At 39.1% G+C, this 27366-nt stretch overlaps 1 protein-coding gene across 1 annotated transcript in view; it reads left to right on the top strand.

Moving 5' to 3' along the window:
• Window positions 1–22238, top strand: part of LOC127081970 (secreted RxLR effector protein 161-like) — a 49094-nt gene extending 26856 nt beyond the window's left edge. Inside the window, exon 2 of the mRNA XM_051022197.1 lies at window positions 22194–22238. Within this exon, the coding sequence (XP_050878154.1) occupies window positions 22194–22238 (45 nt within the window). The remainder of the gene's footprint in view (window positions 1–22193) is intronic.
• Window positions 22239–27366: the final 5128 nt, after the last annotated feature.

Genomic DNA, 27366 nt, shown 5'->3' with positions numbered 1-27366 from the left:
AGGCTTACCAGCCTCGTGGAAGTACAACCAATCAAGCTAACATGAATTATGACAGGAAAAGGGTCAGCTTCGATCCAATTCCTATGACATATGCAGAGCTTTATCCCTCCTTGTTGGAGAGGAAATTGGTTTCTCCCAAGGATCCTCCTGCTATTCCTGCAAACCCACAATGGTGGTACAAACCAGACCAGCATTGTGTCTACCATTCCGGTGCTCCGGGCCACAATGTAGAAAACTGTTTCCCGCTGAAGAATAAGGTTCAAGACCTTATGAGAAGCGGAATTCTGAGTTTTGAGGACTCAAACCCGAACGTCACCAGGAACCCATTGCCTTCGCATGGGAAGTCTGTGAACATGATTCAGGAGTGCCTTGGGAAGTACAAGGTTAAGTATGTCAGCCACATCAGGCAGTCGTTGGTGGATTTACATAAGATGCTGTGTCAGTACAGCTATTTGGAGCATAACCACGACAAGTGCCGCGTCTGTTCGGTTAACCGCTTGGGTTGTGACCAGGTCCGCAAGGAACTTCAGAAGATGTTGAATGAGGGCACCATTGAGATTCTCCAGAATCGCAATGTTGATATAGTTGAACCTGAAGTGAATGTCATCTCACCGGTGTTCAAGCTACCAGAGCCAGTTGTTATTCGTTATAATAGTAACAAGCCTAAGGCTTCACCTGCTTTGATTATCAAACCAGCTGGCCCCGTGCCTTATTCATCTGATCGAGCTGTGCCATTCCGGTACAATCCTGTTGCTGTTCAGGATGGGATCGAAATGCCTTTGCCTTCCACTTCTTTGACCACAGTTGCTGATGTCAGTGGGTTGACCCGAAGCGGTCGTGTATTTTCTGCGCCTCCAAAGGCTACTGTTTCTGATACTGTTGAGCGTCCTGTGGGAACCGCTGTGAATGTTCAGAATCCGGCACTTGATGTTGCCAAACCCTCCTCATCTGTACAAAAGGCTCCTGTTTCTTCAGTTGGCCCGAGCGGCATTGTTGATGAAGAATCTGATGAGATGCTGAGGCTCATCAGAAAGAGTGAGTACAATATTGTAGACCAGCTTCTACACACGCCCTCCAAGATTTCTATCCTTTCTTTACTGCTGAATTCAGAACCTCATAGGGAGTCTCTGCAGAAAGTCTTGGACTTGGCGTACGTTGATCACGACGTCACCCTGGAACAATTTGATAGCATTGTTGCAAACATTACCGCTTGCAACACTTTGAGCTTTTGTGACGCTGATCTCCCTGAGGAGGGAAGAGACCACAACATGGCCTTACATATCTCTATGAATTGCAAATCTGATGCAATGTCCAATGTGTTGGTGGACACTGGATCATCTTTAAATGTATTGCCAAAATCCACACTCTCTCGATTGTCATATCAAGGTCCTCCTATGAGGCAGAGTGGGGTTGTTGTGAAAGCTTTTGATGGGTCACGCAAGACCGTGATTGGGGAAGTTGATCTTCCAATCAAGATAGGACCAAGTGATTTCCAAGTTACTTTCCAAGTAATGGATATCCACCCATCTTACAGCTGTCTCTTAGGCAGACCATGGATTCACGAGGCTGGCGCCGTGACATCCACCCTACACCAGAAGCTAAAGTTTGTCAAGAATAAGAAATTGGTTGTAGTAGGGGGAGAAAAGGCTCTCCTGGTTAGCCATCTGTCTTCTTTCTCGTACATTGATGCTGAGGATGAAGTTGGAACTCAGTTCCAAGCTTTATCTATTGATGAACCAATCGAGAAGAAGTCTCCTTCATTCACTTCCTACCGTGATGCAAAGCTGGCCATTGAATGTGGTGCAGTTGCTGGATTAGGGAAAGTGCTTGAACTTGAAGATAATCGATCCTGGGTTGGCATTGGCTATGGTTCTGGGGCATGCAATGAGCAAGGTCTGTTCACGAGTGGAGGATTCATCCATGCTGATCAACCTGCAGAAGAGGAAGCTGCTGCTATCATTGAAGAAGAAGATGCAGAAGACCTGAGCAATTTTGTTATTCCTGGTGGTGTCTGCCACAATTGGGTCGCTGTGGATGTTCCTACAGTTATCCATAGATCAGAGTAATTGTTCACTTTTGTTTAAAACCCTTCTCCCATGCCAAAAGGAGAAGTGATGACATTGTTGGCAAAGCATATATACAATGATATTTTCATTCAATTTTTGCATTGTTAAACATTTGTTTTTCCTTTGTTTTCACTTTTTGCTTTCCTTTATGAAATCAGTGATCACAAAAAACCATAAAAACAAGAATAAAAGCAAACATTTTTTCATCTGCATAATGATTTGCTTGTTTAAATTCTGAAGTTTTTCTTAACCAAAATCATTATGCAGGTTGACCCTAAAACCCATTGAACATAATGATCCAACGCCATCTCCCAATTTTGAATTCCCTGTATTTGAGGCAGAGGAAGATGACATTGAAGAGATTCCTAACGAGATTACCCGTCTCCTTGAGCACGAAGAGAAGATCATTCAGCCGCATCTCGAAGACTTGGAAACAGTCAACTTGGGGTCTGAGGATTGTGTTCGCCTGGTGAAGATTGGGGCACTTCTTGAAGGGTCCGTTAAGGAAGATTTGATCAGTTTGCTACGAGAATATTCAGATATCTTTGCTTGGTCCTATGAAGACATGCCGGGTTTAGATACAGATATTGTGCAACATTTCCTGCCTTTGAAGCCTGAGTGCGTGCCTGTGAAGCAGAAGCTCAGAAGAACTCATCCAGATATGGCAGTGAAGATCAAAGAGGAAGTTCAGAAGCAAATTGATGCGGGGTTTCTGGTGACTTCAACATATCCTCAATGGGTGGCCAATATTGTGCCTGTTCCTAAGAAGGACGGAAAAGTCCGTATGTGCGTTGATTACAGAGATTTGAATAAAGCTAGTCCAAAAGATGATTTTCCTCTACCACACATTGACATGTTGGTAGACAATACAGCCAAATTCAAAGTCTTTTCCTTTATGGACGGATTTTCCGGATATAATCAAATCAAGATGGCACCAGAGGATATGGAGAAGACAACATTCATCACACCTTGGGGAACATTCTGTTATCGAGTGATGCCCTTCGGTTTGAAGAACGCCGGAGCCACGTATCAACGAGCTATGACTACCTTGTTTCATGACATGATGCACAAGGAGATAGAAGTCTATGTTGATGATATGATTGCTAAATCCCGAACGGAAGTTGAGCATATTGAGCATTTGTTGAAGCTTTTTCAGCGTTTGAGGAAGTTCAAACTTCGCCTGAATCCGAACAAATGTACTTTTGGAGTCCGTTCTGGCAAGTTGTTGGGTTTTGTGGTAAGTGAAAGAGGTATTGAGGTTGATCCTGCAAAGGTCAAAGCAATACAAGAGATGCCCGCACCCAAAACTGAGAAGCAAGTCCGAGGTTTTCTTGGCCGCTTGAACTACATTTCCAGATTTATATCCCACATGACCGTCATGTGTGCGCCGATGTTCAAGCTCCTCCGGAAAGATCAGCCTCATGATTGGACCGAGGATTGCCAGAAAGCTTTCGACAGTATCAAGGATTATCTGTCTGGACCTCCGATTTTGTCTCCGCCTGTGGAAGGAAGACCTCTGATTATGTACTTAACAGTTCTTGAAGACTCGATGGGTTGTGTACTCGGTCAACAAGATGAATCAGGGAAGAAGGAATTTGCTATCTACTACCTCAGTAAGAAGATTACTGATTGTGAGTCTCGGTACTCTACGCTTGAGAAGACGTGCTGTGCTTTAGCTTGGGCTGCTAAGCGTTTGCGCCAGTACATGATAAATCATACGACTTGGTTGATATCCAGAATGGATCCAATTAAGTATATCTTCGAGAAGCCTGCTTTAACTGGGAGGATTGCCCGTTGGCAGATGTTGTTGTCTGAGTATGATATCGAGTATCGAGCTCAAAAAGCTATCAAAGGTAGTATCTTGGCTGACCATCTAGCGCACCAGCCAATTGAAGATCATCAGTCTGTTCAGTATGACTTCCCGGACGAGGAAATTCTGTATTTAAAGATGAAAGACTGCGATGAGCCTACACTTGACGAAGGTCCAGAACCTGGTTCCAGATGGACGATGGTGTTTGATGGCGCTGTTAATCAATATGGAAATGGAATTGGGGCAGTAATTGTTAATCCCCAGGGATCGCACATTCCGTTTACAGCAAGGCTAACCTTCAAATGCACGAATAACATGGCGGAGTACGAAGCCTGTATAATGGGACTTGAAGAATGCATCGATTTGAGAATCAAATATCTTGATGTCTATGGTGATTCAGCTTTGGTTGTCAACCAGATCAAGGGTGAATGGGAGACGAATCAACCTGGTCTCATCCCATACAGAGATTATGCAAGGAGAATTTCAACTTTCTTCACAGAAGTTGAATTTTATCATATTCCTCGAGAAGATAATCGGATGGCAGATGCCCTTGCTACGCTTGCTTCTATGATAGTAGTCAGATGGTGGAATGATGTCCCCAATATCACTGTGATGCGCTTGGACAGACCCGCTCACATATTTGCAATCGAAGAAGTGAAAGATGACAAGCCTTGGTACTTTGATATCAAGAATTTCCTCCAGAACCAGGTCTACCCGCCTGGGGCATCTGTGAAAGATAGGAAAACTTTGAGAAGGTTGTCAGGCAGTTTCTACCTCAGTGGTGAAGTGCTATACAAGAGAAATTTTGATATGGTTTTGCTCAGATGCGTGGATAAACACGAAGCAAACCTATTGATGACTGAGGTCCATGAGGGTTCATTTGGTACTCATTCCAATGGACATGCCATGGCTAAGAAAATGTTGAGAGCAGGCTACTATTGGCTGACAATGGAGTCTGACTGTTGCAAATATGTGAAGAAATGTCACAAGTGTCAAATTTATGCGGATAAGATTCATATTCCTCCGACACTCCTGAATGTGATTTCATCACCATGGCCTTTCTCTATGTGGGGAATCGACATGATCGGCATGATTGAGCCGAAAGCGTCCAACGAACATCGATTTATTCTCGTAGCAATTGATTACTTCACCAAATGGGTTGAAGCCGCTTCGTACGCGAGTGTAACCAGACAGGTGGTTGTGAAGTTTATCAAGAACCAGCTGATTTGCCGTTATGGTGTGCCAGAGAGGATCATTACTGATAATGGATCCAATCTGAACAATAAGATGATGGATGAGTTGTGCGCTGAATTCAAGATTGCACACCATAATTCTTCTCCCTACAGACCTAAGATGAATGGGGCTGTTGAAGCTGCTAACAAAAATATCAAGAGAATTATCCAGAAGATGACTGTCACGTACAAAGATTGGCATGAGATGCTGCCATTTGCTTTGCATGGATACCGCACGTCTGTACGCACTTCAACAGGGGCAACCCCTTTCTCTCTTGTTTATGGCATGGAAGCCGTTCTCCCAGTAGAGGTGGAGATCCCATCAATGCGAGTCTTGATGGAAGCCAAGTTGACTGATGCTGAATGGATTCAGAGTCGTTATGACCAGTTGAATTTAATTGAAGAGAAGCGTTTAACTGCCATGTGCCATGGTCAGTTATATCAACAGAGAATGAAGAAAGCATTCGACAAGAAGGTCAAGCCTCGTGTGTTCCGAGAAGGTGACCTTGTGCTCAAGAAAGTCTTGTCTTTCGCGCCCGATTCCAGGGGCAAGTGGACTCCAAACTACGAGGGTCCATATGTTGTTAAGAGAGCCTTTTTAGGCGGTGCTTTGATGCTTACAACAATGGATGGGGAGGATTTCACTCGTCCTGTGAATTCAGATGCAGTTAAGAGATACTTTGCCTAAAAAAAAAAAGTATATGCAAATGAAAAGAATGAAGAAAACAGAATAGCTCGCTAAGTTGAAAACCCGAAAGGGCGGCTTAGGCAAAAATGAGCGTCTCGGTGGAGAACCCGCAAGGGTAATCCAGGCAAAAATTAGAGACTTGAAAAAAGAATGTTTGCATCCCGCTAGATTGAGTACCTCACTCTGGGGCAATCTAGGCAAAACTTAGGGATTTGGCAAGTAACTGCATCCTGACAAGACTTTCTGGTTCATCAGTCGTCATTTCGTCAGAAGATTCTCGATTCGTCGTCAACCGAAGCTTCGGATACATCGAGATTCAAATTGGTAGAGAAAGGATCATTATGTTCAATGTAGCCCTCTTCCAATATATATCACTGATTTCAAATTTGTACAGATCTATGGAGTCTTGCCATTTGCAGGCTACCATTCTATCAAATCAATTTGAGCTTTTTATCCAATTATTTGCACTCTTATTTGTTTCAATTCAACAAATGTTTTGCATGTTTTAAATTGATAAAATGTCATTGTTTTAAACAAATCAAATTTTTCAAAAAAATTTTGTTTTAAACAAAGTGAACATTCACAAGATTGAAAAGATACTCAAGAATATCTCAGCGCTCTCCCGAGGGTGACATGATTTCCAACAGGTAAGACATTTGTTCGTATTCCTGGTTTGGTGGTATCTTCTTTTCTTCAGACCTTTGTTGGGGTTGTTCCTCAAACAGAGTTGATTGTGGGGGCTGTTCCCCAGTACAGTCGCAAGCAGAGTGTTGTTGAAGACTTCGTTTTCTCCAGCAGCAGTTTTTCCCAGCATGGGTGTTTTCTTATAGAAGTTTCGGCGGTTGATGGTTTGTCACCCTGGTGCCCCGTCACTTTCTCCAGTGGGTCGTATCCCCAGACTTTATTTGTCTCCTCAGCACAGTCACGAGTATAACTGATTGATTGATATTCCCCTCTGAGTCGCAAGTAGAGCTGTTATTAACATCCCCACCAGGGTCGCGAGTAGAGATGTTATTGATATCCCCATCGAATTCGCGAGCAGAGTTGTTGTCACTCTTCCCAGTGCAGTTGCCAGCGGAGTTGTCTGTTTTCTTCAGCACGATCGCTTTCTTTTTGAAGACCCGGTAAGTCAGTGGTTTGATGCCCGGTACTTTACCCTTTCCCCGGCAAAGTCGTCTGTGGAATTGTTGCTATCTCTCCATCAGAGTTTTTCTCTTCAGCAGAGCAGGATTTATTTTCCTACTCAGTGGTTGTTTGGGTTGACATCCCAGTATTGCAACCATCTTTTCCTCAGCTTAGTCTGCAGAATGTTTGTTGTGGCAGTTTCGCCTGTGGAATACTCTTTCAATCCCCAGTATGGTTGGATGATGGCTTTGGCCTCCAGTGAACGGATTGATTTCCTGACTGTTTGTGATCCCCAGTAGAGTGGCTTATATTGCAGAATCTACTTGTTTGATCTGTCCTCCCTCAGTGGTTTGTTCCCAAGAGAGTAGCCGACAGTTTTCCCCAGTAGAGTTGCTTATGCAGTAAGATTCTATCTGGATGATATCATTCTCCCTCAGTGGGTTGTCCCCCAGCGGAGTTGTGTGGATTTGCTTCTACAGCAGTTCGTGCTTATGCACCCTTTGTTTCTCAGTTAACACTGGGATCCCCTGCAGATATACTTTGGGGTTTTCTCTTGTTCCACTACAGATTCGTCTTGGTGGCTGTTTCTGCCCGTTGTGACTTTCTGTACCCTGATTGGGTTGTTTCCTGATATCTCTGATCCTCTGCTTCTTCAGCAGTACCCGCAGATCTTTGCTTTACAGCATATAGATCTCCGCAGATTGGCTCTCCAGCTGGTTTTTCCCCTGGAAGTATAATACCGGACGTTTGGTTCCTGAACCTGTTTGTGTTAGAATTGTCTGTTTTGTCAGCATTCATCAAACATAAATCACGCATATTCATGCATATTCATAAACATTCAGATATTCATGTTGCATTTCTTGCCATATATCCTGTGTTTGTCGTGTCTCCTGCTATGGTGATATAGATCTCTTTACAGATCTCCCCAAGCAGATGTCGGGTGTTATAAAATCTCTCCATATAGAGTCAGCCCCATAAGCAGAAAATGTTGTCTTTCCTTCTGCAGTTCCCCACCGAGATATATCCTCGTGGATGACGGTTTCTTCCGTTTCCTCCCAACACATACATTGGGATGGATTTTCCTATTTGAGTTATATCCTCATTAGGACATGTCTTGATTCAGTCTGTCTTTTCGGATTATTCCCGAATTGGCTATTTGTCAGAAGTCTTGTACTTCCCAGTGGGTCGTTCCCCCAGCGGAATGTTTTGGGCCTCTACCCTCATAACCGGTAGTTATAAGTCCTATCTTTTCCTGGCTTCCTTGACAGAATTTGTGGTTATACACCTTTTATTCTCCAGCCAGAGTTGTTGGTCTTCTACCTACTACCCGGTAGTTGTAAATCCTATTTTCCTGCTCTTCAGCAGTTTGTGGTTTGTTATAAACCCTATTTTGGTTTCCCGTGCGGATTTGTGATTTGTTCTATCCCCACGCGGAGTTGTTGGTCTTCTACCCTGTATTCGGTAGATGTAAACCCTAATTTTGTGGTTATCTTCATCTAGTCTTTGATGTTGATTTTCCTTTGCTTGTATAAGTTGCTCAGATCAGCACTTATATCCCCAGCAAATCTTTTGTGGATAATTGCCGTATGCTAGCAATTTTATCCCCAGTGGGTCCTTTCACCGTTTGCTAGTGATTTGTTCCCCGGATCATTGGTTGTATACCAATGCATCCCCAGCTAATCCCTGTCGATAATTGCCGGATGCTTGCAAATTATCCTCAGCAGATCGCCTTTCATTTACCCTTTTGTTGGTAATGTCTGTTGCCCCCTTTGATTGGTTATCATTATATACCTAGTTTGGTATCCCGATGCCTTTCTTTTCGGTTGATTTATCCTTTATTAACCCAGTAACCGGTTGCGGATAATCTTCCATGCGAGTATATTATTCACGGTCTGCCGGTAATGAATAATATATCTCATGCACTCTTCAGTCGAAGCCTTTTGCGTTTCCCCGGTCGAGTAAGATTCGTTATTTCCCTTTGTGGAGTCGAATATTCTTGTTGTTGGATAATTGCCGGATGCTTGCAATTTATCCCTTTGAGTTGTCTTTCGTTTACCCGGATGCTTGGTATCGATTTTCTCTCTGTTGTGGTTAGTCACCTATTATATACCCAGTAACCGGTATCTCTGGTGTCTTTTCCTTTCGAGTATATTATTCACGGTCTGCCGGTAATGAATAATATATCTCATGCGCTCTTTAGTTGGAATCCTTTGTTGATTTTCCCCAACTGAGCAAGATTCGTATTCTTTGTAGAATCGAATATCCATCCTTTAACCAATTTGTGTTTCGGATGATGAGTGTTTTGGAAGTGGAACCCAATTCACGTTTCGGTAGATCACCTATTATATGCCCAGTAACCGGTATCTCTGGTGTTTCTTACCATGCGAGTTTATTATCTACGTTCTGACGGTAATAGATAATATATCTCATGCGAGTATCGTATCCACGGTCTGCCGGTAATGGATATTATATCTCATGCACTCTTTGGGTTTGTGTCCCCATTTGAGTAAGATTCGTTTTCCCGTTGTGGATTCGAATGTCCATCCTGTAAGTTGATTTGCTTTTTCAAGCCCTCCTTTCGGATGATGAGTGTTTTGGAAGTGAAAACCAATTCACGTCTTCGGATTTTATCCTATAAACAACCCAGTAACCGGTTCAGGATAATTTTCCTTTCGAGTATATTATTCACGGTCTGCCGGTAATGAATAATATGTCTCATTCACTCTAGGGTCAATCCTTTGTTGCTTTCCCCTCAGAGTAAGATTCGTTTTCCTTGTGGAATCGAATATCCATCCTATAAACAAGTTTGCTTTTCTAGCTCTCTTCAGGATGATGAGTGTTTTGGAAGTGAAATCCAATTCACGCTTTGGTCGGTCACCTATTATATACCCAGTAACCGGTATCCTTGGTGTTCCCTCCTTTCTGCTCCCTATTATGACCTCGGTCCCCCTGTGGAGTCAGACTTTCCTGAGTTTGTTACCCTTATGCCTGGTAACATCTCATTTTCTTTGGTGCTTCCTCAGTGAAGTTTTCTTTCTGCTTCTCCCCAGAAGTCAGCTTGTGTCTTTCCACTGGATTTATTTTCCTTTGGAATTCTTTTCCCCAGTGTGAGTCCTTCACTCCCCAGTGAATTCTCCAGTCTGTTTTCTGTTATTTCCTAATCAGAGTCGTGTCTTGTTCACGCTGTGTCAGTTTTGTTTATCCCCAATTAGAGTCTTGTTAGAGTCTCTGTTCCTGGTGAGTGTATTACTCCGATGGATCATCTTTTCTTCTGCGTGAATCATATTCCCCACAGAATTTGTGTCTTTTGCATGCATACATTTGCATCATGAGGTCTCTTAGGGACCAAAATTTGTCTCATTACTGTTATTTAAGCCCATTCTACCGCGTCGAGATGAAGATTTCTAAACTTCACTTCTCCGGCTAGAATGACCTTAAATAGGGGCATCTGTAAGACCCCAATTTTGGCCCTAAGATCCCTCATGGCCCATAACATATCATATCATGGCCTCAAGGATCCTTGCATGCCCTAGTTTCCCTCCTAGTGGGTAGGTTGCCTTGTGGTTGTTTCTTGATCACCAAGCATGTCTTTGCATTTGTATATCTTTGCTTTTCATATGTTTATTAACCAAAAAGTACAAAAATATTGTCAGTCTAACCTTGTTGCTTGCAGTTGAAGCAATTATCAGCAATTAGGTCAAAGACAGTCAACAGTCAGTCAAAGCAGTGGATGGTGGCCATTCTTGCAGAATTTGGGCACCATGATCAATAATCAAGAGTTCATACATCTTGGGACATCATTTGAAATCAAGTTCTCAAGGAATTAGGGTTTGGAATTCATCAGAAGTGGTTCAATCATGCAAAACCCTAGAAAAGTCAACAGAAAGTCAAACTTGGTCAACTGTGGATTTAATCAAGGATTTGATGGATGGAATTGATTTGAAGGAGCTCATTCATGCTTATACAAGCCTCATATATCATGCCAAACCTCATCATGGGAGAAAATCAAGTCAAACAGAAAATTTCCCAAAATAGAAAGTGGACCTGTAATTTCAACTGCCAAAAATGGAAACTTCTTGATCCTCAACTTGCATCATGATACAAGCTTCAAATGAATTTTTGCCCAACATGAAAGTTGAAGATCTTGTTCTCCCATTTTCAAAAAGTCCAAGAACTCTCAAATCCCATGTATGGTTGTCAAGATATGATCAATTCAATTTCAAAAATTTGTGAACTTCAAAGAGCCATATCTCATGAACCATAAGGCCAAATTTGGTGGGGTTTTTTCCTACAAACCACATTTCATCCCCTCTTTCCAAAAATATAAATTTCATGAAGCAAAACCTTGCCAATCAAAATGGCATTTTTTGACTTGTTTCATTTAAATTCAAGTTTGACTCAAGTTTGACTTTTTGATTTAAACATTTTTGACACAATTGGCCATTTGGGACTTGTTCTAAATGATGTTTGCAACATGTTCCAAACCTAAATTTGTGCTCATGCTGCTATTATACCTCTCCCATGTGCATATTTTGGAAATTAGCAAATAGTGCATTTTTGGTTCATTCAAGTGAAACAAGTTAACCACTCCATCAGCAAACTTAAAACAGCAAATATGATGGTCATTTGCAGCCTGTTTACAAGCCCAATTCGTGTACAACACCACACCTCCACTTCCATATTTTCCAAACTTAGCAAATTGCAAATGGTCCTCATTAAGTTAAACAAGCTTAGCATGTGATTAAGGGACCTTAAACAGCAAATATAAGTGAACTTTCTGTCACTTCTAAACCCTAGCGACAGCCTTTGCGCAGCAGAATTTCTCACTCTCTCACTTTTGCATTTTGACTCTTTTTGCAAATTCTGTCAAAAACTTCAAAAGACCTCAAGCTACTTTTGGTTGTTCCATCATCCATCATCAATATTGAGCTTGTTCCAACCATCAAATCACAACTGGACATCCATTTTCTAACTCTGTTTTTCGAAGGACCAGTCATGGTGAAATCGAGATTTGGAAGTTTCAAGCAAGTTTGAGTCAAAGTGCTTCAAGGTTTCTTCATTCCAAAGCATAGTGGACCTCTGTTTGAGCTGGAAGCATACAAACAACCACTGTTCCTTGATTTTCTTCACAGCCAAGTAAGATTTCGACTATCCTTTCTCATCGAACCATGCCATGTTTAACGTAGAGCCTAGCATGCTGATTGCAATGAAGTTTGTCTCATGTAATTTGGTTGACTAGTTTGCAAGAAATATGAAAAAATAAGATGGATAATCATTTGCATTTTTGCTCGAATCTCTTACCACAGTTTGTTTCCATGAAAACTAAGTTTGGATTTGTATTGTATATGCTCTAATGGTCCTGTTGGTATGCCATTTATTCATTTCTGAAACTTTTCATTCATGAGCAAAGTTTGATGTTCATATTTCTTCTGCTCGATTCATGCATATGACTGTGTTTTGTGGAAAATCAATGTTGGATTGTTGTTCACCTTGCCTTGCTGATCATGTCTATGTATTTATTTGGGATTTCTGGAAAATTTCATCGAGCACGATTTTGTAGATGATGAATGTTGTTACTGTATGTTTAAAAACCCTAAGTTGCCCAGAAAAGTGAATGGTGATTGGCTGCTGTTGCTCATTGTACTGTTCCATTGGCCATCAGCCAATTAAAACATTTCGTGGCCATAGCCTGTACGCAGTCGTTTTGTTAAGTGAGGCGCACAATTACAAGTGTGCCACTCGGTCAACCATGTTTGACCTTCCCTTCATGTTATTTGTTCATGTTTGGTTCCAATTGTACCTCAACTTCCAAAAATCATTTCTAATTCATTTCAACTCCAAAAATCATGGGATTTTTTGTATCTTGATCATGAAAATGTCTAGTCTTTTACCATTATTTTTCCAGATTTTTCTGATCAATGAATTTTAATTGTCCTTAGGGTTTATGTAAAGTGACCAAAAATGATACATATTGCCAAAACCCTTGTGAAATGATGAGTTTGTATCCATTGGTTCTGAAAATTTTTGTGGTTAAACTAGACTCATTCACCTTTGTTTTGATGTAGAGTTTGTGCATTTACCATATGTGGTGTGTGAGATATGATTTGCTGAAGTAGGGTGTGACAATTTGTGTCACACCAATGTTATGCCATTTCATGATTTTTGTTCACATGCCTCCTGACCTTCAAATAATGTGAAACTTTGCATGAGCCATCTCTTATATGTCTAGTTGATGTGTGATTTTTCCTGGAATTAATTGTGTAATTTCCAATTTGTTTGAGAATTTTCTTCCATGCCTAGTCAATTGTTGACTTTATGTGATACATGTTGCCAAATCCTTTGGGAAATCCTCATACCTTATTGTATGATCATGAAATTTCATATGTGCATACTAGATATCTTGAGCTTTGCATTGGTGTTAATCCCATCCATTTCTCATCTGTTTTCATTTTGTTATGATTTTTTGAAGATGACACATGTTTTGTTGACTTCTTGGTGCATACTTGAAAATGTGTTGACTTCCTGATTTTATTTGACCATCTTCCCATGATCCAATTGAGCTGAAATTTTATATGCATGCTATGTTATGGATTGTGATTGAGTATGAATTATTTCATGATTTTTGGAATTGTTTTTGATTGCTTTTGAGCTTGGTCTTGCTGTTGACCTTCTATGTGCTTCATTTTGCCATGTTTGACTTCTTTGGTTTATGAAATGACATTGATGCATGATATGAGTGTGGATCCAATTGAGATAGCTTCTTAAATGTTTGAACATGAATTGGGTTGACTTTTCTTTGCTGTTTTGACCTTTTCTTTCATCTTTGACCCTAGGCTAGTCCTAGTGGTCTTTTGAGCTTACAATTGAGTTAATGTTTCAGGTTAAGCACCAATGCCTCAAAGATCATTCAAATTTGATTGAGTTGGATTATATATATCATGTGCTAACCCTTTGTTTTGTAGGTGTAACTCATATGAGTTTGGCCTTGTGCTTTGGCACCTTTGTTTACTGTTAACTGTTTGTTCCCTTTCTTTCTGATTTAATTGTGGAACTGTGTACTGATTAGTTGGACTATTTCAGGTACCCTTTTAGTTGCTTAAGTTCTTTGAACTTGCTTGCTTTGCTATTTAGCAATTTGCTTTTGAGGTATAATTACTTCTTCTTCATGTAGTCTGGAGACCCGGTCTGTTATTTGACCGGGCAAACTGTCTGAAGTCCTCCTTAAGAGGCAATGCTTGTGTATGTTTAAAATTGTCCCAAGCAGGAAAAGTCCTTCAAGTAAGGCAATTGGTAGATATAAGGGATAAGTAGCCTATCCCCTACTATTCAGTGTGTCCTCTCTTTGCTCCCATTACATGGTTGAAGCATTGAGATAAAAACCCAAGATCTATCGAGTCAATAATGGGGAAAGAGCTCCATCTTTCTGAACTCCCCCACATTCTATTATTTAATGCTCTCCCTGATTAGGGATAGAAGCAATGAGGCACACCCCTCATCTCTTATTCATCTGCTTCACCTTAGCCTCTCAATGGCAAGGTTAAGAGCGACTTTTACCTATTACAGTGGACTTTCATAGTCAAACCCTCTTGTGTGAGCCCCTTGTTTGGCTATAGAGTGTGCTGTCTGATATTCATTGATTGATTGTTTGCTTCATATGCACCTATTTGCTTACATGTTATGCATTTATCATCATCATCAATTGCCATTAGTGCATGATCATATCATTTGTCTGTGTGACATTTATCATTGTTGTTTGCCCATGGAGGACAATTGTAAGTCCATTGCTTTTGGCATTTGCTCCTATGATATGGAAGGATAGAGTGTAAGACCTCATTGGTCACTCATATCTTCTGTTTTATTTGTTTGTATGTGAGGATACAGTTATAAGTCCCTGTAAGTTGGCATCTGTTGTCCTGTGATCATAATTTGATCTGTTTGATGTGTATGTGAGGTTGCAGTTATAAGTCCCTGTAAGTTGGCATCTGCTTTCCTGTGATCATAATTTGGTTTGTCTGTCTGTATGGGAGGTTGCAATTATAAGTCCCTGTAAGTTGGCATTTGCATTCCTATGATCATATTGTTGCTTTTGTTCTTGTATGTGAGGATCCATTGTAAGTCCCTGTAATGTGGCATTGGTTTTTCCTGTGATCATATGTGGAGTTAACCTAAGTCCAGATAGATTGGCAGTTAACTTTCATTTCTCATCTTTGTTTTCTTTTGTGGAGATTAGTGTAAGTCCATTGAGTGGCCTCTGATATCCATTTCTATTTTAGGAGACTGGTGTAAATCCATCTATTGGTATCCGGTATCCACCCTTTTATTTCTTTGTTTGAGGAGATTGGTGTAAGACCATTGAGTGGCATCTGATATCCAGTTTTATTTTAGGAGATTGGTATAAGCCCAGTGATTGGCATCCGATATCCGCTTTTGCTTTCTTCTTTGTTTGTTTGTTATTATCCATTGCTATTCCAAAGGACACACTTGAATCATCCCCTATATGATTTCAAGAAGTGAACCTTCTAAGAAGTTTTACAATCCCATCCCCATCCATTCATCCTCATTATGTCTTAAACCTTTTCACACTTTCCTTTTCAAACTTGACATAAGTATTGTGCAAACATCTTCATGCTTTTCAAACTAAAAACCTGGACCCAAGTCCTTGACTCTTTTTTTCAAACTCCATTTCATAATACTTCTTTGAATTAATCTTAAGTATACTTTGACTCCATTTTCATGATCACAATCAATTAACTTCACTCATTCACTTGTTTTGGCTTTGTCCATTGTTAATCTTTTCATACATGAGCTAGAGGTTTTATTTATCTTAGTGGTTGATGTTAATCTCGCCTTCTGTCTTTAGTGATTGAATTGTAAGTCTTCCTCGCCTATTATAGGGTTAACCCCTCCCTGGCAAGTTGAAGCTGTTCTCACATGGTGGACTTTGTTGTTTGTATAAGGTTGAGTTTTCTCCCGTGGATAACGTAAGACCTTAGGGTTTGTGTTTAAAATTGAATCCACCAACTTTTGGAAATCTTTTAGCCGAAGTACGGCGTTTTGATCCTTACCTTTGATGGAAGGTACGTAGGCAGCGGGTTCATCCGTTCAAACCCAATAACACAAAAATAACTAACTTGTATATTCTTTTCTCATCATCCCAATCATGTTTGCACAATACTTATGTCATAACAAATAACAATATTATACAACAAGTGTGAAAAGGGCTCCCTAGGAGTACCTAGGACGTAGTGGGTGCCTAACACCTTCCCATTGCGTAATTTACCCCTTACCCAGACTCTCTGATCTTTTTATTAGTTTTCTACGTGTAAAACTTCTTAGGCTTTTGTTCGCTTTTTAGCCAGTCCTTTGGATAAATAAAAGTGCGGTGGCGACTCGAAATTTCAATGTATCTCTTGCTTATGATTTAATCGATAGATCATATAGCGACGAATACATCGCTACAGTAATCTAAGGTCCCTGGCTTCTAAGGTTTATATTGGAAAGAGTAATGCCTAACCACGACTACTCGTGTGACATTATTGATCCCAACAAGACCTCCACCAAGTGAATGGGCTTGCAAGTCAACTTGCTAAGGAATAACTCCACACAAGTCAACAAGACTATGCCAATCTCCTATCATAAGTGCACTCGAGTTCGGGTATAGAACTCATCTCACAAGAAACCACCAAGCATACAAGCAATTGATATATCAAGCAATTCATACATTACAAACAATACAGTCATCCTAAATTTGCACAAAAATATGTCACAAATAAATATAAACATACAATACAACAAGCAAAAAGTAGGCTAAACCCACTAGGAAGTGTATTCTCTTCCCTGATAGAGTCGCCACTTTTCTGTAGCGGGGTATTCGTTACCTTACAGTTTATTGACTAAACCAAAAGTAAGCATACAATTCGAGTCGTCATCGCACTTTTATTTGTCCAAAGGAAAGGCTAAAAAGAGAACAAAAGCCAAGTAAGAAGTTTTATCAAATCAAAAACTAATAAAAATGTCAGAGATCTGGGTAGGGGGGTTGGTTATGAAATGGAAAGGTTTTACGCACCCAAAACATCCTTAGTACTCTAAGGGAGCCCTTTTAGAAAATGTGTACTATAGGTTGGTATTTGTGAAAATATGTGCAAACAGATTGGAGGGATGAGAATAGAATAGATTATATTTACAAATTTGTTGTTTGAATGGCTGAACCCATTGCCTACGTATCATCACAAGGGTAGGATCAAAACCTCGTAGTTCGGGGTAAAAATCACAAAAAAGATTGGTGAATTGATTTGATCAAAATCCTTAAGGTCTTTTTTTATCAAAGGGAGAAAACTCAACCTAAACCAACAATCCACCATGTGAGGAGAGCTTCAACATACTAGTGAGGGGTTAACCCTATAATAAGTATGAAAGACTTATAATCCAATCACTAAGGATAAGGTGAGATTTACATCAACCACTATGATAACTCAGACCTATGGCTAATGTTTATGAAAAACAGTTTTAACAAAGGTGGCCATTGGAACCACAAAATCAACTTGAAGTGGGTTGTACTTACAAGTTAGAAGTATTCATAAAATGAGGTCAAAGTTGACTTAAGGTTCATTGATAATGAGTATTAATGAAAAGAGTTTTGAAAAATCAAAGGCATAAAGCCTAGGTTTCTAGTTTGAAAACAATGTCAAAGTTTGCACAAAAAGAGTTTTGCTTGGGTTAGAGTGGAGAGAAGAAGATAAGGGCTAGTCCCAAACATGCAAAGATAAGAGAAGAGATAAAACCCTTGGAGTTCCTTTTCTTGAGATCATAAAGATAATTCAAGATGCTCCTTTCCTTTGGACTTAGCAATCAACAAGCAATCAAAACAAATATATTCAAGCTCATAGGATCTCCATTTGGCTTGTCTTTCTTAACTTGGCTACTCATGACAATGGTCCTTCTTACTATCTCAAGATGGAATCCCTATCACACAAGAACAAACATCAAAAAGTTCACAACACAATAAGAGGAATAGACAAAGAATGAGTTTAGAATAGGGGTCCTTTGAAGTCAACTTTAAGATTTAGCATTCTAAAGGAATGAGGCCTAGTTACTCTTCAACAAATTTAGCATTCTAAAGGCATGAGACATAGTTGCTCTTGAACTCCTTTAAGCATATGTAAGATCCTAATTCTAAGTCCTCTCTCCTTTTTGCATTCGATTCACATAAACAAAGACAAAACAAACACAAAGCAACAATATATTTGTATACAATATGAGCTCAAATGAGCAAAAGGAAAATGACATGAACATAAAATATATGCTCAAGTGAGCAAAGGGAAAAGTAATATGAATAAATGAGCAAGAAAGTAAATTGCATTAAAGTAAATTGCAAGAAATTAAATGCTCAAATTAAAGTTAGTAGTTAGTATGGTTAGTGTTAGTGTGTCATAAGACAATTTAGTGCTATGTTAAGCAATCGTAAGTGGACTAATGTAGTAGTCACACCTATCTGAGGCCGGTCAATAAAACTATAGGCAAATAAACATAAGTTAGAGATCATGAATAGTAAGCCAAGCTCCTACAACTTGCCATTCCAAAAGAAAAGAATGAAAGCCTTGTATGGACTTTAGGTTTTTTGCTTGACCAAGAAGCAACCTATCTTGGACACAAAGCAACTCACTTAATCTTTGGTCAAGTTGAGTTTGATTTGGATCAAAGAAGGTTAAGCCTCTCATATGTCAAGACCAACCACAAATCATTAACTCATTGACCAAAATAAAAAGAAGAAGTGAGATGAAGATGAAATGAATAAAAGGAGAATTCAAATGAACTGTCAAAACACAATGATCAAATGTGAATCAAATCATCATCAACCAATGTAAAACAGAAGAGAAATGAAGATTAGAAGTCAACAAATCAAACATATTTTTTGGTATTTTTGGAATTAAAATAAATGCAAAATTAAAATGGTTAAAATATGGTCAAACCTCAAATTCAATTCAAATCAACTTGAACAAGTCCAATTAAATTCTCATAGGTCTAACATGGTCAAACAAAGTTTGACAAATTTTCTCAACATTTTTTGAAATCAGAAACTATTAAAAATCAATTAAAAACAATGAAAAATAACACAAATGAATTAAAATCTCAAATAAATCTCAAATCAATTAAGAAATTGATGAGACTATTTTTCAGAGACTTATCATGATCCATGTGTGTTAAGAAAATATTTTTGGAATTTTCAGATATCAAAAAGTATTTAAAATGAATTAAAAACTATTAAAAACAAAATAATTCACAAAAAATATTAAATGAAGTCACAAAAATAATTAAAAATTAGATTATGAAACTAGATTTTTCAAGAATTTTTTTGCCATTAGTCTCATATTTTTGTGACTTCAAATAAAATAGTTATGAATTTTTGAAATTAAAAGGAATTAAAAGAAATAAAACAGAAATAAGAAAAATAACAAAAATCAGGAGCGCTTGGATGAGTTTCATTAATTGACGTGGCATCATCCAAAGGCTAAGAGGCGCTGATGTACCATGTTCAAAAGTCAAGTGCGCAACACACTTATTTAAAACGAGTCAGCCAAAGCAATGGACAAGATTAGATCATTTGGCCAAGATCCAAAGGACCAGACTCATCCACGTGGGGATGGTGGTAGAAACCACCATCTTCTCCGGCCAGAGAACAAACTCAGGCCACCACGCGCAGGTTTTTCAACCTTGATGAAAATGCAAAACAATGGTACCAAAGTGAAGCTAGGGTGATGTACATCACCCCTGTAACCTTGGATTTTCCTCAAAGTCTCTATTGAATGAGAAATCTGAGGTTGAAAATCAAAGTGTGCAAACTGAAATGTCTCAATTCATGAAATCAAGACCACCACTGGCCCGCCTCTTGCTCGAGGACTTCAGAAAACAATTCAAACTGGAGAAATTCACATTATATAGCAAGCTTTAGATCAAAACAGTTTGGTGTTATACCTTTGAAGTGCAGCTTTAAACAACACGATATGCTCAAGTTCTTGATCCCAATTTGATCTAGAGATGTGATAAGGATGAAAGGCTAAGGAATTAAGACTTTAAGATCAACTAAGGATGTCGAAATTCAAGCTTGAATTTGAAAAATGAAAATGGAAATTCCTTTGAGTAAGGTTGGGTTTTCACTTCAGCAGCCTTTCAGATCACCTTGAGGTTGATTTTTGAATGAGCAAGGCCATGTATTTATAGCTGAGCTGAAGGCAAGGCAATGAAATGCTCGTATGCATGAGAATTGGGTCCTCCATGCATGGGCCTGTACAGGCGCATGTGAGGCCCAAAATTGAATGGAATTGCAAGCTGAGATCATTTGCAGATGGTTTGGACGTGCACAAGGCCTGGCATTAGCTTGCATTTGAAGTTTCAATGTGAATTGCATAATTGGGCATAAACCTTTAGCTCTTCGAAAGCCACACATGGAAAATCCAAACATGGTGGTGTGAGTAATGGTTGGAAAGCTCTTGACATAAGGAACAAAAGCTATGTTGGGCAAAAATCCATTTGGAGTTTGAAATTTATGAAAACTGGTTTTGAAGTTTGAGGTACAAAACATGTCTAGGTTTCCTTTGAAATTTTTTACCAAAATTGATCAACTTCAAACCCTTTTGTTTCAATGATGAAAGCCTCAAATGGAAAAACCTCCAACATCAGAGTTGTAGATCTTTTCAAGATGATAAATTTGGACTTAAATTTTGCATCATTTGGATTTATAATGAGAATTTATGGGCACTTGAAGTTGGACATTTTTCAAATTCAATGGTTTTGGTCCAAAGTGACCTATAATGTTTTGTATTATCACATGTGTTTCTTTTAGGATTATGAAATTTTGTCCAACATAACATTTGAATTAGGCATCTTAAGATTTCCAATGCAATTGGTCTCACCTCAAAATCATAAAAAATAAGGAAGTTAGGTCATTGGGAAGTTGACCCAAAATTAGGGTTTCAGTCAAAATGACCTATAATGTTTTGAAATGAATGATGACCTTCCAAGTTTCAAATGGATTTTTGATGAACATGAAAGTTATTCATACGGTTATTAAGAACATTTTTACGCTTGGGGTAATCTTCATTTGACAAACACATCAAAAGTTAGGTCTCAGGGATCCTCAGTTTAGTTAGATTACTTGGCTGGTCAACTTCTCAAGGCCAAACTTCAAATCTTGACAAATAAATGATTGAGGGGCATAAAATAGGCTCACATATGCATAAAATGATGAGTGAAAGAACTTACCTTGATTAAATTTGATCATAGGTTGAGATTGCTTCATGGGCAAGACACAGTCAAAGCATAGTGGAATTAGGGTTTCCTTGGGAAACAATCTTCAAGCCCTTTGGGTTATCTTGATCAAATTGGAAAATTGAGATACTTAGGATACATATATGATGATTAGGAGCTTTGTGGACCATTTCCATGCCTGCTTTCATCTTCATCTAGTCACTTCCTTGAGCTTATGAGCCTCCTAGGAGCAAGGGCACACATGATCACTTGAGTTTCAAAACAACAGAGGTTAGTGACATATTTTTGTGCTTTTGGTTAGTAAACAAAATAAGAAGATCAATAATATACAATTCAAGCATGATGGGTGGTCTCAAACCAACTTACACAAGTCCCACCCTAGGGTTAAGGAGCCACACATGCTATGATCCTTAAGGCAATGCAATGAGCAATGATATGATGCCATGAGGGATCTTACGGTCAAAATTAGGGTCTTACACCTTTCAAATGGTGTATGAGGCTGACACCATGATATTAGTAGAAGTTAACACTCCAACCTAGAGTTGAATAAATTTTGATAATAATCTTAATGAGGAAGGATTAAATAACTTAACCGACCTCGTGGAATAAATCAGAACAATGGCTCATGTTAGAGAGTTTCCAGCAAAACAAAGAATGATTAGGAGGTGCAATACTAGAGTATGTCCAAGAAGCTTTCAGGAGGGCGACCTAGTTTTAAAGAGGGTTACAGATTCAAAGAAGAAGGGAATGTTTGCCTCAAACCGGGAAGAGACTTACCGAATCCGGCAAACACTGAATAGTGGAGCTTATAAGCTTGAAAGCTTGGAAGGAGTGCAAATACCAAGGGCTTGGAATGTCGCCAACCAAAGATTTTATTATAGTTACAACTATGTAATGTTCTTATTAAATAAAAATTGTGGGTAACACTCGTTTCCCTTACAAGGTTAAGGGTTTTTAGTGAGGCACCCTCAATTCATATTAATGCGTGTTACCTTTTTTTTCTCTAGTTTTTAAAAGGAACAAATCGGACTCGAAACGATGAGAGTGTCTGATATTGCCGACTTCAGGAAAATCGACAAAGTAAATAAGAACCTATGGTCGAGTTATGTTAATTAAAACCTCTGGCCTAATTTAAAGTCCAAGTAAATAAGAACCTCTAAAAAATCACTCAAGTAAATAAGCACTTGTGGTCGGGTTATGTTAATTAAAACCTCTTACCTAATTTAAAGGCCAAGTAAATAAGAACCTCTGGAAAATCGGTCAAGTAAATAAGAATCATTGACCGGGTTATGTTAATTAAAACCCCTGGTCGAATTTAATGTCTAAGTAAATAAGAACCTCTGACAAATTAGTCAAGTAAATAAGAAACTCTGGCGGGGTTATGTTAATTAAAACCTCTTATCGAATTTAAAGTCCAAGTAAATAAGAACCTCTAGAAAATTGGTCAAGTAAATAAGAACCTATAGTCAAGTTATGTTAATTAAAACCTAAATGAATTCAAAGCCCAAATTAAAAGAAGTCTCTGGATGGTCGATTAATTTAGTTGAGTTCTCTAACCTAGTTAAAAGGACCGAGCCGACATGCCTTAGGAGCATATCAAAGTACATATCGTTAAGATATGGACCTTAATAATCTAACACATGTCTCGAGGCTATACATATGATCATGATTAACGGTGATAAAACTCATGCAAAATAGTAATAATACATTTAAAAAGCCTCAGAAGGGCTTAAAAAATTGTACTTTGAAGAGAAAAGAAATTATCCAAACATTACAAACATGCATCACCATGGATGACTAACGATAAAAATAAATAAGTTTAAGCATCATGTTGCTCTTCCTCTTGACCATCGGCAGATGGATCACCGGTCATAGCATCATTAGAAACCTCACCTTCAGGAGAAACTTCCTTCATATCTACAAGCTGACCATCCACCACGGTCTTGAAGAAGTCCATCTCGGACAAATTGAGGTCGGGTTGGAGGCATAACGCTTGGGCTTTAGCTCTCTCAAAAGAGTCATCGCCGATTGAAATATCCACATGGGCCTCTTGCAAAGGTTTTTTCAGCATCTCATTAGCCTCTTAAGTCTTTTCAACACCTTGGATCAAGCCGGCTATGGTTGCTTCAAGCTCCAGGTATTCAGACTCCAAAGTTTCTTTATGCTTCTTCTCTTTCAACACTTGTTTGTTCAGATTTTCCACCTTGTCGGTATGACCCTTCACGGTATCCTTCAATTGAGTTATCTCCGTTGTAAGACGACATTCATTCTTCTCATAGGAATCACCCACTTCAAACAAACCCTTGGTCATAACAACACATCTCATCAGGTAAGCCCCAGTGTTTTGGGTTAACTGTTGAGCCCTAATAGTTTTCACCTTCTCATTATCCTTTGTCGCATTCAAATGGTCATAGAGGATTTTCAGCCCATCAAAGTTATTGGACAAAAACTTGAATTCAGTTGACGGGTTGGCTTTATGACTGCCGCCGGAATCATGCATCAAGGTGGTAATGGACAAATCGACATGACTTATATGATTACCCGTTAAAGTTTTCATCTCTTAGGGGAACTTGGCTTCGAGCTTCCAAGAGGGGGAAGGGATACACTTTAGAGCTCCTAAACACATGAGGATGCTTTTCCAGCATCTATTTTTCTTTTCTTAAGGGCCCTAGTTTGAATATCGGACATGCAAGCCTTAGAGGCAGATTGTTCTCCCTGCCTCGCCATCGCTTCAACCATCAAATTTTTCTGTTCTGTCAGCTTAAGGCTTGTAATTTTAGTTGAAAAGGAATGAGAAAATAAGTTTAGAGGAGTGACATAAAGAGATCACTAGGGTATAGTAAGAGACATATAAACATTACCCAAGAAGTTAGAGATTTGTTCCAGATCATCGATCATGTTTAATAAATCCTTTACCCTTACTACCTGAAAGGCATCTAGAATAGCTAAGGCTCGGATCTCCAAAGCATCAACTTGTCATAGTCTAAACCAGACACCCACAACAAGTTATCCGTCCAGTAAATCCAGAAGCGATGACCCCCATTCAACACATACATAACTTGGGGCACCTTTTTTCACTTTTTACTTGAAGAAACTTATCTTTGAAGTCTTTGTAATTGGTAGTATAAGCATGAAGGAAACTTTTCTCTGGGATTTCACTAAGGGAATCCCAACCACCTTTGTCCGCCCTTTTTACCTCAAAGAAAGAAAAGAATAAAACTAAAGTGGGGATTATGTTCACTGCCTCACAAACAAGTTCAAAGGATTTAGTAAAGCCCTTACCATTTAAGCGTAATTGAGAAGGCGTAATATTGAGGGTTTTGAGGAGATCAGATTCAAAATCCGTAAAGGGGATACGAATCTTAAAATCCTCAATTACCCCTGAATAGAAATAAAAATATTCGTCTGATACTCCCTTTGGTCGAGTGATACGAACTCTTTCACCAACCACACAAGGTTCCAACATGACATATTCTTCATTTCTGGTTGAAGAAATTTGTTTGTTAGATCAGAGTTTTGAAATGCCATTGTCATCTATTGTGTTGTGGTCGTAGCTTAAGACTTCTTTGTCAATAAAAGACCTCATCACCTCCATTACAATGTCCACATAACCTGATGATGAAGATTCCAAATCAGTTTCACTATAAGGTGAAGAAATGTCACCATAAACTTCCTTAATGATCTTATTAAGTTTAGATTGCCCCAGATGACCTACACATTCTTTCATGCATGCATCCCAAAGTTTACTTCTCTCTCAAGCATTGTAGGGAATCAATACATTCCCCGAATCATCACACTCGCGTATTATAACCATGATAAAATAATTGAGTAGGAATTAGTAAGGCAAAGAAGTAATACTTGAGATTCGTGCTTTCAAGCAACAGGAAGAAAGCGTAAAAACCTGGACAACAATCTTGAAGAAATGGGAACAAAGGTCAAGAATGATGAACAAAGAAACAAAGAAAGTGTGGGTTTTATGGAAAGAAATTTAAAACGGTTTAAAAACCCTATCAAACTAGAGTCATGATGGCGTTTGACTTCCCCATAAAAATAATCATGACAAGGAGAGAGACAAGATATGACAATACAATCATCATCATTACTCTTAAAAACCCACTCTCACACGTTATAAGAGCACAAGGTGACGGTTGGATTAAACCGAACCGGATGGAAGTATGACCCCTTCAGAGAAGAAAGAATTCTGGTACTCTATGTCCGAACACTTCATCCCATTGGACCTCATGATCAGGGGGGTTATGTACACCCCAAAATTCTCAATGTTGAGTTATAAGTCATTGGGGTCGAGCATAAAGAAGTCGGTATATCGGGTACTTGCAGAAATTAATAAGTGTCAAGTTACTACATATGAGACAAGTAGGAGCCCGAGTTATATGGTTCACAGAGACATGTTTTCTGACTGTGTGTATAATCGGTGTAACAACTATAAGATAGTTCCATGGTTGCATGAGAGTTACAGAAAGTGCTAAAGAGGATATTACATGATAATGATGTGGACGACATGAAGGAGACGAGCGATCCAAAACGCAACGGAATTTAAAATTTCTCCTTTAGTGATCCTTACGAATGGGCATGATCAGTGATAGAATCGTTACCTCTTGTGGCGATTGTAACCTTTGATGCAGATCTATGGAGCGATCATGAACGTTGAACGATGACAACGCCTCTACTCAATCCACACGAACGAATTCCTTCAATCTCAGTGTTAGCTGCTACGAATGAAGGCTTTGAGTGAGAGAGAGAGAGAGAGGGAAACGAAATTGCAACTGCACTAATGCTTCTACACAAGGGTTCTATTTATAGAACCACTTATGTGGGCTGCAAGCTAAAAAGCCCACTCAAGTGTATGTGGCCCATATCTTATAATATGCCAAAATCACTTAAGCGCGTGGTGCCTTACCATATTTCGTATTCTACTTAAGTACATCGTACCTTACGATGTTCTACAATTCACTTAAGTGCACCGTACATTACGGTATTCCTTAGTTACTCTATCTCTCATCAATCCGTCCTTTTGTGTGTGACCCTGTAGGTTTTTGCGGCATTGGAAATTATATTAAATCACGTATTTAACATAATAAACAGTGAGTGGTATCTAGCAACACATCACTGCTACCCAAGACACGAAAATGTCATGTGATTTGACAAATCCTTTTGTGATAGTACTTATGTGTACAATTACCCTTTTGCCCTTATGTCTATATTGAACACAAGGCATAGACCGTGTCATCCTTGTCCAGTTCAATATTGGGCCCATAGAAATTTATACTGTTACGCGGGATGGGCAAATTCCATCTAGGTCACTCATGTCCCTTAGCATGCTTCGTGGAGTACCCATCAATTGTCTTTATGGTCATCCAGTTACGGACAATGTTTGATCAACAATAAGGCACTCGACTCTACATCTAGGGTCCATAGTGGTTTCAGGTCGAAGTGTGGTATACACCATTATCACCATGAGAATAACTTGTGACACTTTGCATAACATTCTATATAGTATTCTCATAGTGGGTCAATCCAGTATAAATATTAGTCTTAATATTCATACCTATGTTTAAGACCTGATAACTCCTTATCCATAATCCATGAGATGTGATAATCAGTCTATATACATAATAGTCCTAATGCTTTAATGTTATCCCACTTCACAATAAAGCTCGACTACGAATACTTTAAGGATAGTGTCCTTATGTTTAATGTGATCTCATGATTAAGTCACACTTGATACATTAAACGGACTAGCTATTCTAGGGACTTTATTAAACAAACATAATAAAGAAAAAGTCTTTTATTATTAATAAATAACTCGATACAAGTACCAAAAGTATTGGCCTCTATGGCTTACACCAACAATCTCCCACTAGCACTAGAGCCAACAGGCACACCCCTAATGCCCATAGATCTAGTATGGCCATCATGCTTCTACTGCGCAAGAGGCTTTGTCAGTGGGTCAGCAATAATGTCAAGTGTAGGTACTCTGCATATTTTCATATCTCCTCTATCTATTATCTCTCGAATGAGGTGATAACACCTAAGTATGTGTTTGGATCGTTGGTGAGATCTAGGTTCCTTAGCTTGTGCGATAGCACCATTGTTATCACAATAAAGACCAATAGGATCCACAATGCTAGGAACTATGCCAAGTTCACTAATGAACTTTTT

This window comes from Lathyrus oleraceus, chromosome 5, assembly GCF_024323335.1.
Source record: "Lathyrus oleraceus cultivar Zhongwan6 chromosome 5, CAAS_Psat_ZW6_1.0, whole genome shotgun sequence".
Taxonomy (NCBI): Eukaryota; Viridiplantae; Streptophyta; class Magnoliopsida; order Fabales; family Fabaceae; genus Lathyrus; species Lathyrus oleraceus.
Note: the sequence above shows the minus strand (reverse complement) of the source record. Positions and strands in the feature narration are given on the sequence as shown.